The 11,522-nt window shown below is 51.1% G+C and overlaps 1 protein-coding gene across 1 annotated transcript in view; it reads right to left on the bottom strand.

Annotated features, from left to right (window-relative positions):
• The window catches only part of LRIG1 (leucine rich repeats and immunoglobulin like domains 1), a 134,792-nt gene that overhangs the window by 4,114 nt on the left and 119,156 nt on the right, over window positions 1–11,522 (bottom strand). The window contains exons 11-17 of the mRNA XM_019504799.1: window positions 10,035–10,106; window positions 7,755–7,918; window positions 5,107–5,427; window positions 4,160–4,441; window positions 3,117–3,536; window positions 1,265–1,390; window positions 555–701 (exon numbers count right to left, since the gene is read on the bottom strand). Of these exons, the coding sequence (XP_019360344.1) occupies window positions 555–701; window positions 1,265–1,390; window positions 3,117–3,536; window positions 4,160–4,441; window positions 5,107–5,427; window positions 7,755–7,918; window positions 10,035–10,106 (1,532 nt within the window). The remainder of the gene's footprint in view (window positions 1–554; window positions 702–1,264; window positions 1,391–3,116; window positions 3,537–4,159; window positions 4,442–5,106; window positions 5,428–7,754; window positions 7,919–10,034; window positions 10,107–11,522) is intronic.

Here is an 11,522-nt window from a genome sequence, read left to right as displayed (position 1 = left end):
TCCTAGTTCATTTATTTTACACTTTTGACAGCTTTCCAGCACTTGGTTTCCCCATTTCCCCTAGAAGAACGCTTAGGTTCTTCTGCTGTTCCTGTGAGTCTTGCTTGCAGCACAAGGGAATACACAAAACATTTTTTAAAGAAGTAATTGGCAAACCCAGAGAAATTGGCAGTGAGGTTGAGGGTGAAACTACTTCTCAGTGGTCATGAGTTCAAGAACTCGGCTTCATTGCCAGTCCCTTTATTTGCCTCGGATGACAATTTCTAACACCTGCACTTGGCAACTGCTCTCCCATGTTGGGACTAGCACAAAAAAACTAATCCAGCTGTGCCGGTGGCTCTCACTAGCTGCAATCTGCCTTTGGGGAGAGGTTGTTTAAAGTTGAACATTTGTGATTCTACAGAAGAAGAAAGAAGAAGGGGAGTGAATTTGCTGTATCTGCACCCAAAAATCATACAGGTGGATAGAATCGTTTCTAGCCTCAGCCCTTTCACTCGCACGCTCTTTGAATCTGTACCAACATGAAACACCTTTCAGATTAATGAGTTTTGTACCTGTCTTATCTGGAACCGGCGTTCCCTCACCCGTGTCTTCAGGCTTCCAAGTATCTTTATTGTAGCCTATACATAGCTTTGGCTGTCTACACCCGACAGTGGGAGCGTCAACATCTGGACACCTTCCAGCATCAGTCTGACACATGCCTATAACAAACCAACCAGCTGGCTCAGGATTACAACCGTCTGCATTCTCAATTGGCAAATTTATTAGTCTTTTGATCGTGCTGCAAAGCCGGAAGTCCCGGATAATTTTGAATCCATCCTTCAAGCAGTAAATATTTTAGAAACACAGTGCAGAAAGTTTACCCATCCCATCCCATCCCATCCCAAAGCGTGGTTGGTGTTTGCCCTTGGCGCCCAAAGCTAAGGTTTGGCAGTGCTAATGGGCTCTGAATTAGGAAAGAGTTGTGAGGAAATTCTGGTGCCAAAGAACTGAACTTGAACTAGGCAAAACTACTCATTGGGGCCTGAAGACTGAACAGAGATGCAATAATTTGCTCAGATGAGTAATGTTACTGCTGGCAAAGGTGCATCTTCTGGGCTGACAGAGACCTGTTCCTGCCTGTGCCCTAAATACAATGCAGCAGTAGAGCTTCCAGTTGCACAGAGCTTTCCCTCCAGTCATGCCCCAAGCAGAACAGTAGCTGGTGCTAAGAGAAAAACTACCCCTTGTCACACCAAAAATAAAATTAGACCCCAATTCATACCGTTGCTCTCTATGTGCCCGTTAGGCTGTTGGCTGTTATCCACTCGAACAACCACTTCTTGTCTGTCTGAGAGCGTCCCTTGTGAAGACAGGTAACTTGGCACGTCAGGTGGCACAATAGTCTCATCTGGAATGAGAGGTGCAAACAGTGGTGAAGCTCCAATACTACCATGCAAGGGGATGAGGCTTCAAGCGCCTCAAACTTGAAGTGCCTGAACTTTTCAAAAGGGACGGCTATGCTGGGAGGCCCAGTGACTTTCAGAGAGTCTCAAGCAGCAGCTTATGCGAGCAACTTGTGTGCTCGCCGATGCCTAGGTGTCGGATGCAGCCTAAGTGCATTTTTTCAGAGCGTGCGAATAAGCCCAGCCCCTGAAATGCTGGCCTCTGGAAGGTGGCTTTAAGTACCCCCCTGCATTTAGGCTGGTGACTAGTGGAAATCCCACTCAATGCAAAACAGGGACTGAAGTTTCCATGTAATTTAGGCGCTTTGGAAAATGCCATCCAAGAACTTTCCAAGAACATGGGGAGAGCGCAGCCATCTGTCTGACCGCAGGAAGCTGGCGAAGAGCAGCTCCAGCCAGCGGGTCGAACCGTGCCTGCCCAGACCCCTCTTACAGGTCAGAGGGGAATCTGGAGAATACCAAATGTCATTGCTTTCTGAACTGTTGATAAAGGTGGGTTCACTGCTCCCACCCAGAGCAGATGCATTAGAACAAATACTTTTGGGAGAGAGAAAAGACCACAGTCCTAACTACTGAGGCCCTGGAAACTTATTATAGTTCTTGTAAGACCACCATAGATTGGGGGTGGGGAAACACCCAGAAAGCTAAAAAATGCTACTTTCTGTCTTCTGTGAAGTTAGGCTACAGGCTTAACATGTTTAGTATCTACCCCAAGCTGGTCTTGCTTTCCAAATGCCTTCTTGCCTCCTCAACAGCAAAGGCAGGATCCATAGGGGGAAATACAGCCCTTGGACTGCCCTGGGTTATACCAGGAACTGCTGTACCTCTTGCTAGTCCCACCCCCCCATCACCTCTGCCGCAGGACAGGTCAAGTCTACTGGGCACTGAACCCCTGACTTTGCAAACCTGGCCCTGTAACCATCTGAAAAGCCATCATTCAGAAAGGGTGAGAGACAAGGGCTGCAGCAGCCCAGAGTTTTTCCACGTGAAAGACGTGACCGTGCTTACAGCACTGTATCAGTCGTTCCCCACCAGCGGTGCCCTAAGCCTATTGCACCTGTTCCTGGGACAGCAAATCCCAGAGGGGGCAGTGAGCTAATGGACAGGTGCATCCAACAACCTTGGTTCAGAGGCCTCACGCAGTGCAGGAAGTGGTCTGAGGGCCAGCCCGGGGCTTGGGTTACCCTGAATCCTTCTCTCCCTTTGACACCAGGACTCTGGCACCAGGGCAGTGTTTGCAGGAAGGCCAAGAGGGGCCAAGAAACACCATGCCCACTGCCCTCTGCTCCAAAGACCAGCCTGGCTGTAGGGGTGACATGGACAGGGGGAGAAGATAGCACCTAGCTGCCAATGACAAATAGGCCTTTCCACTGGCAGGTCAGGGTGTTAGACGTGTTGATTCCTGGTTTACTCTGGACAGTAATCGTCGCTGTTGTATGGTCAAAGGCACCACAGAGGGTAAGGCCTGTGAGTCAGACCACTGCAGTGAACCAGCCAAGCTGGGAAGCACAGCCCTGAGCATTTTGCAGCAGGGAGTGACCATAGCTGCTCTGGCCCCATGTAGCCTGTGGAGCAAATGTTTGAAGGAGAAGTGATGTCTCCTATCATCGCAATCCAACCTCAGGGCAACGTTCATCCATGCAAAGGTCCTCAGCCCCACCCAGAGGCTACCTGTGTTGGTGACGCTGTATTCTTCGCTCTTCTTCCTCGTTTGGTAAATGATGCACACCCAGACCAAAGAGGTCAGCACGATGCTGCATACCACGGCAATGGTGATGATGCCCACTGTGGTCCTGTCCTTCCTGCAGCCAAGAGATTGCAAGATGCTCACATGGCTGTGAGCCCGTTCGGTCCCCAGGGTGTTGGACATTTCACAGGTGTATTTCCCAGCATCCTCCAGGATGACATTCCGAACAATCAAGAGCTGGTTGCCGGGGGTGAAATGATGCCTTTCCGTCACTACCAGGGGCTGGTCACCCTTCAGCCAGGTAATGCGTGGAGGCGGGCTGCCTGTGGCTTTGCACTGGAGGGCCACAGTTTCGCCCACAGATGCAACGTGGTCTTCCAGCGGATGAACCAAGGATGGAGTCTCTGCAGGGGGAATCGCATACAGATATTAGTGTCCGGGGTTATTATCAAGATTATACTCTAAAGCTACCGTACATAATTGAAAATGATACGATTCAGCACAGGTTTGACTGCCAGTTTTGCTATAGTTCTCTTCCGACATCCTAAAGAAGACTATTACATAAGCCAGTTCTCCTTTGATTAGGACACGGAGTAATGGCTTTCATATACCCACAATACCCCATGGCCAAGAGCTTCCTCTCCTACTACAGATGTTCTTCTTGGGTGCAAACACCCTGGCCTAAAGAGTTTACCCTGATAAAAGGACCAACTTCCAAAAAAGCAGAACTAATTTTTACAGGTATCTGGGCCTTTTAAGTAGCCTGCCACAATGGGTCAGCATCATCTCAACCCCAGTGTTTCAGCATGACCACATGGTCCACTCTGGGTGTCTATGGCATCCTAGGCAGGCACGGTTCTTTGAGTAGATGTGATATCTTTCATTAGGCCAGCTGGGTAGTTGGAAAAAAAAGTTCTTAGCAAGCTTTCGGGTGCAATCACCCTTCTTAGGAACCAAGTATTCCCATATCAGGAGCTCAAAGTGGTACTCCTGCCCACTTTGTCCAGAGAGCACTTGAGCTGCTTACCCAGCACGGTGAGGGTGGCGTTGGCCAACACGGAGCCCGCGGAGTTCTGTGCTGTGCAGCTGTAGACGCCCATGTCCTCTATCTTCACGTCCGTGATGAAGAAGACGTCGTCATCTGGCATGACGTGCATGCGGCGCTCCCGGGCTGCGGGGAAGTCGGTGCCGCCATCTTTCTGCCAGGCTATTTGTGGGGTGGGGTGTCCCTCAGCCGCACACTCCAGCCGAGCGGTCATCCCTGTCCGGCTCGTGATGTCATGGGGAGTTTTGATAAACGAAGGCAACACTGTAAGGGCAAAGGCAGAGGAAGGTAAGGAACAGCCCTAAGGAAACGGGAACAGCCTTCCTGATGGCACCAGTCTTCCTGATGCTCCTACACGTCTCCCTTGATGTCCTGAAGATGGATAAAGCAATTATCTACATGCGAGAGAGTATCACCTTCTCTCACCATCCACCTATAAGCTCCTGTGAGCGGGCACTATGCATGTCTATGGCTCCACTATGGCTGCAACCCTCTTTCAACCCACACTTCAAAGCTTGAGAGAAAACTAGTCATCTCCCAGGCTTGACCTGGAAGAGGATGAAACAAAAACCATGAAAATTTTATCCAGGCCATTCCAGTCATCTTCCAGGCTTGACCTGGAAGGGGATGGAACAAAAACCAAAGGAAATTTTTATCCAAGCCGTTTCTTCTGCCTACACCTTTTGTATTTCCATTCCCAAAGGCTAAGTGGTGAAAAGCAAGCGTGGAAGAAGATGGTTGTAGCTAATGGAACGACTCCTGCTTCAGACTCGGAGATTAAGAATGCATTTAAGGACTTGCCTGGATTGGGGCTAGGGCAAGGCTCCTGTGTGCTATGGCTCAGGCCCTCCCAGAGTCCAGTGGCATATGTAGGGCTGGACGAAACAGTTACATACAGGGAAGGAAGGTGAATTGAGCTTTCCCCTTACCGTTCACAGTGAGACGGGCCTTGCTTGAGTAGGTGGAGCCGAAGTGGTTAGTGATGATGCACTGGTAGCGTCCCTCGTGGGTGAAGGTGACGTGCCGGAGGTGCAGGATGGTGGTGTACTCCATCACCTCGCCATCCTGGGCCCGCACATGCGCGAAGTTCTCGATTTCGGCGTTGCGCAGAATCTCGTTGTCCTTCTTCCAGGCAAACGTCATGGGGGAGCTGCTGCTGCTGGCAGCCAAGCAGGTGAAGCGGATGTCCTTGCCCAGGACGGCGACTGTCGTCTCTGGCTGAATGATAATCTGGGGCTTGGGGAAATCATCTGCAAAACAATACGAGAGTTTCAGCTGCAGGCTGGGAGCCCTCGCTCGCTCGGTCGCAAATTCTTGCGATTCCCGTCATTTAAAAAATACCGCCTAAGCACTGTTTGCAGGTGATGCAGCATTGATTTGATTAACAACGAATACCGTATCTTCTTGCCTACAACACATACCGCCCCCCATAAGCTTCTGCGTGTTGTTAATGGGGAAATAAAGTAACACTAGTTTCTGCAAACTTATGCCTCTACTAGAGGAAAGCGAAAACAAAGCTGAAAGTACAGCTCAGGAACCACACTGGGCTCCCTACCTGCTGCTACTCAGTTACTTACTGCCCCTTACCAATATCTTCAAGGTAGTATCTTTTTCCCTTCATTCGGCCTTTCAAATGCAAGATGCATATCTTATTCTGGGGTGTATTGTATGTGGGAAAATATGGGAGATGGAACGGGAGGCAGTAGCATTTCTACACAGCCACTGGTGATGGGGAAAGAAAATGGCTACAGGCAGTAGCCTAGTGTGTATGCTTCTGGGAGTTGGCTCCATAGTTTTATTATATGTATGTGTCTACTGGGCTCTGCACAACAAGGGACTGATCCCTGGCAGGAGCCTCTCAGTGCACTTATAATACAAAATCTTCAATCCTACTCGTACCACATGGTCCATGCTGTGTAAAAATCAAACCACGAGGACATATCTGAACAGTTGCTGCATGCAATCCCACCCCTAAACTCTCTGCCTTCACTGGAAATGAGTGGTGCTGGGTGCCAGGGGGGGAGTTAAAGCAATTGTTGTGACTGACATCCCTCAGGACAACTGCTCACAAGCAAAGGGATCAAGGCACAACATGTCTATGAGCAGCAGCTGTATTTGCCTGTCGCTTGTCCAAAGCAGAGACCTTTCTAAACGCCTTCTCGGCCCTGGATCACTGTTGGTTTTAGCAGCGCTCCAAACCATTTCTAATACTGGATTTATCCAGAGCGCGTAATTTGATCTCTGATTAACATTTAATTAAGCAGCCGTGTCTCAGGAACTGGGGCGCACTGGTGGCTGGAGGCTTTGGCAGCCATCGGAGAGGCCAAGCTTTCCTTTGGTTGGAAACACCGAGTTTCCAGCTCTGCGCTGGCTTGCCATGGGGGTAGAGTCTCTGCAGACACCTCAATAGCAGCCCCCCAGGCCTGTGCTGAAGTAGGCCAGGCCTGACACTGCAAACACACGCGTGTGCATCCGTGCTCTGCAACAGGTGGTGGGGACCTTTCACACATGAGATGGGCAAGTGGCTGCAACAGGAATAGGAACAGTGGAAAAAAACTCAGGGCAGACCCTGCTCACTCTGCCGCTGCGTGACACCGGAGAGCGGGCAAGATGGACCTGTGGTCTGATCCAGTCAATGGCAGCTCTTGTTCTTAAGTAAGTGCTGCCCTTCAGCAGAGGAAAGGGAAATCTCAGGAGCTGCTCCGCTCTCCATGAGACAGCGAGGTGCAAAGTAGTGGGACAGCTTGGAAATCCACATCAGGTAACAATGCACGGAGAGAGAATCGGGCCTCCTTCAACCAAGGCAGGCACGAACAGAGCCACCCCGGCTCCTCACCCCAGAACCACGTTTCTGATCCAGTCTTTTAACTGTTCCCATGCAAAAGCGAGGTGTGTGCCTGCATGCGTGTGGTGGGCCTGTATTTTCAGCTGGTCTGCATTTAGCGAGCGGGTCTGCAGCCGCACTTAGCTGCAGCGGTGGCAGCAGCAGGTGTTTGGCTGAAAAGAGAGCGATCGCTTGTGCTCCAAAGGAAAGCAAAACCCCAGAAACGCATGAACGCGGGTCCAGCCGTCGGCGGCTCCATTTGATGCTGCGTAGGGGCCCACTGAAGAGACGTCTACTCAAAAAACCTCCTCTGCCCCTGTTTTAACTTCCTGTTCTTAGCACTGGAGACAAATGAGCTCAACGCGCCCCCTCAGCCCCCCGCCTCCAGCCCCAAACGCAATCACATCACCGGCAAATTAACGCCTGAAATCTTGGCCATCCGAAAGCACCGGGGCCAACGAAGTCTTCCTGCAAGTGAGCGCCCTGATCCGAAGCTGAAGCCAGGATTGGCCCCTTCTGGTTGGGTGCCTGGAGCGTCGGGTAAGGCATAGCCCGGCTGCAGAGAGTGCAACGCGTGGCTTTGGTGGGAAATAAATCATAGCCAGTGACAAAGTTTTAAAAGGCAGGCTTGGGTTTGCTTTGATCACATTCGAAAACCTACAAACAGAGAAGCCCTCTCATAATAATATGCTAGCGGCGAAAGCCTATGAGCGTCCTCTTCGCGCGACGTCAAAACACGCGGGCGGGACTTACCACACACAAAACTCTCCGGCTGCACGGCAAAAATGCTCTGGCTTTTCAGCGACTCCGGGTGGGCGCAGGTCGCCACCACAAAGGGCTGCAGCTCCTTCTCCGCTAACCACTGCGGCAGCCACTTGAGCTGGCAGTCGCACAGGAAGCTGTCGCTGTTTATGTGGCTGTGGAGAGGAAAGGAGAAACCAAAGAGGCTCGTGAGAGAGGCTCTGGAAAGCTCGCCGGGTCTCCAGGCTGCTCATACCCCTCCCTCCCTCTCTCTCAGCCGAGGCAGATGGAAAAGGGTCTGCAGCGGTGTCGCCTGGGGACCAAGCTGACAGCGCTAAACGTGTCACAGCTGTGTAGCACTCTGCTCCTGCGCAGGACGCACCTCTGCCCTTTATAAAGACTCACTGTAAGTCTTGCAAGGACCCTGCCATCCCATCCATGAGCTGTACTCGGCCCACAGAGGCACCACGACCATGGCAGGCTCAAGCCTGGAAGCCAGGAGGCCGGGTGTCCAACCTGCATCTCCAATGACCCCACCTGCTCCTTCTCCCCTGCCCCGTGACACTGAACATCTCCACCGTGTGATGCAATTTAAGGTTTAATCTGCGGACTCTCCAATGTCATTCACTAGTTATGTACCAAGCCGGAGCCACTGTGGGCACTAAGGCAGCCAGACTGGACATGTACCTCCCTTCCTTTTGGTTGGGCAATTCGTCTGTATGTGCACCAGCTCTTCGGGAGAGGACGTTCAGCTCCGTAAGTGTGCACGGGGTGTGCATTTTTTTGTGGCGGTCCAACAGAAACAGCAACTAATTTAAAACAAATGCCACCCTCCCCACCACACACACATTTATCATCATCCTACTCCCATCTTAGTGGCTGCTAAGTGCACAGCTGTTGGGAAGGCCAAGGATACTTATCTACCAGCATCAGCGACCTGAAACCATCGAAGGTGGGCTCTCGGCTACCTATCTGGAGCTCCTTCAAACTATGTAATGACTGCAGTCCAGCTAACTCTGCTCTTCATGCACCACACAGGTATAACAGATTACATACGTGATTTTTTTTTTTTTTTAAATACTCAGGGCCAAATTCTCCATTGGTGTCACACATTATAACCTGGAGAAAAACTGGCCCTTAAGCTGGCTTGCGGACTTACGAGGTACCGCCTGCAAAAGCGACTATAAAAGCTTCAGGTGCACCTCTGCAGCGGTTGTAAAAGCAATTTGGGGGAAAAGACATATCCTTTAAAGACCTTGCTGTCGGTGGAGAGCCCAGCCAAGCTTGACTGAAAGCTTTAATACCCAAAGTCAAGCTGAGGTCATGAAATCTTCAGGACATGGAAAGATGACTAGAATCACAGAAAAGTAGGGCTGGAAGGGACCTTGGGAGGCCGTCTAGTCCAGCTCCCTGTTTAAGGCAGGATTTTCCCAGTCTAAACCATCCCAGCCAAGTGTCAGCACTGACTTCCCAGCTGCACAGCAGCGTTCACGGAAGCGAGCTCCCTGGGGCCTGGCCTCTCATAAATCAAAGGCTTCCTCCCTGATGCTGCATCAAGGGCCAGTGCAAGGATGAAATGACTAAGCAGACTCCGAAGTACACGGTGTTCATGGGCAGCACGGAGAGTTGCAAAAACTTTGTCCCGGGGCTTTAGCTGCGGATAATGCTGAAGATCCGAGTCCCTTCGGTTCCCAGCCCAGCAGGCAGGAATTTGATGCCGACACCACCGCTTTTCAGCGACAGGCTCGCGAACCCGTCCCACATCCAGCACCACTTGAATGTGCCCAGACACTAGACTGAAGACTGACTGTTACCAGAGCACCCGATGACCCAGGAGAGCCCCGGCCACTCTGATAACATGCATGTTTGTGCACCCACGGGGCGAGATGACGCACAGATCATGTTCGGACCGTGCTTATCGCCAAATGTCAGTGCAGCAGGCAGGCCCTAAACATGGCTGTAACTGAGAGGCAGGTGGTCTGCTGGGAATTAAATAGGTCACAGACCCCCGGGGAGTGGCTGGATTTCCCGACCGGAGATGAATCATAATTGCACGGATTCGAACCCCGCGGAAGAACCTGTTCCGATGATCTAATTTCAGTTGCTGCCGAGCGTGCGATGTGCCCGGGACATCTGCTCTTGTGTAAAAATAACCAGTAGGGGAGGCTGGGGGCTGAGGACAAGATGGAGGGGATTTAGATTGTTTCCAGTGGTGTGTAGTCCATGTGACCAACCCACCAGCGTGAGAAAGCTTGCAGCCACTTCAGTAGCACACATGGCGCAGTTACTTACAGCTGCTTCAGGTTCTTCATCCTGGCAAAAGCGTCTGCTTGGATGGACCTGATGGCGTTATCCCCGAGGTTCCTGCAGAACAAAACCAAGGGTGTTTTACCCATGAATAATGCTGTGGTGACCTCCAGAAGCCACTGTCCTTTCTCCACATGGAGAAGTGCAACAGCACTCAATAATATGGTAGGTCCTCATTAAGGAAGTAAACCTCCAGCCTGTATTAAACCTTATAACCACTGCCACTGGCAGGGGGTCGGACTCAATGATCCACTGGGGTCCCTTCCGACCCCAGCGTCTATGGGCCCCGTGGAGATCATGGCCAAAGGCTGCATGGACCACTATTGACTATGAGTTGATGATGGACAAGAGCAAGAAGCAAGGAAATGAGCAAGCAAATCCTGCCGAACGACAAGCGCCCCATCCTCTCGCTGTAGCTCCTCGAGCTCACCCACCTCCACCACCCAGAGCCCAGGCAACCCCCTTATCCTGAACAACCTTGAACTCCCACCATCTTCCCTGGTCAAGGACTAATCTTTAGCAGACTGAAGTGGTAAAGCGCTCCCACTACCTCCCAAACAGTCCTCCTAAATAAAAGCACTGCATTTGCTTGATTTATTTATACAAATGCTCAGAAAGCAGCACATGTCCAAAGCATTATTAGAACATGTCTTTGTAGGGGGTGGGGGCATGGCTCTTAATCCTAAGTAATGCGAGGAAAACAGGGCAGACTTCCAAAAGGGAGTACTTGCAAATGTTTCCCTCTGCAAAAGTTAGTAAATATTTAACTGAAGAATTCACTTGTCCCCTGAACAGGGATTGTGCCAAATTTGGGAACTCCATTGAATCGTTAAAGTGTGAAAACAGACGGGCATTCATCCTGCCTCAAGTATAAATCTCAGGGCAGCTGTACCCAGGAGGGAGGTTCTTACAACCGCTCGGAAATGCATGCACGCATGTGTGTGCACGCGACTTCTGCCCCGTTTGCCGTGTATCCGTGGTCAACGTGAGCAACTTGCTGCAAGCCATAGAGAACCCCAGTGGCTTAATTCAAACACAGGGAACTAACGACGAATCGCTGCTGGAGACGCCGGCCCTGGGAGCAGCAGCAAAGAATGGCTTAGCTGCAGCCAACTTTGCGTCCTGCAAACAGCTCCACAGCAATTCTGCTGAATGGGACGAATCGTTTCTGCCTCTCGCGCTGGCCAACCCCAACATGTGTCAGTGGGAACGGCTGGAGGAGCATTGGCTAGGAGAGCAAGGGCCGGGCCTGAAGCACGGCTGAGCTGCAAACAGCCTGCAGAGCAGCAGTGTGTGAGCCGAGGAGATATTTATCCCGGTCCAAATCAAAAAATTAAAGAGCATGCAAATTTGCCATATGTTCTATAACTTTGTTCCTGGCACAAAAAAAGGCCAAAGTTGAAGCTGACTTATAATGAGAAGGAAGCAGCTGGCCCCCCACAAATGGACTGGCTTCTCGGTTTACAAAGACGC

The sequence above is a fragment of the Gavialis gangeticus genome, unplaced genomic scaffold (genome assembly GCF_001723915.1).
Source record: "Gavialis gangeticus isolate Ggan-Ray unplaced genomic scaffold, GavGan_comp1, whole genome shotgun sequence".
Lineage (NCBI taxonomy): Eukaryota > Metazoa > Chordata > Crocodylia > Gavialidae > Gavialis > Gavialis gangeticus.
Note: the sequence above shows the minus strand (reverse complement) of the source record. Positions and strands in the feature narration are given on the sequence as shown.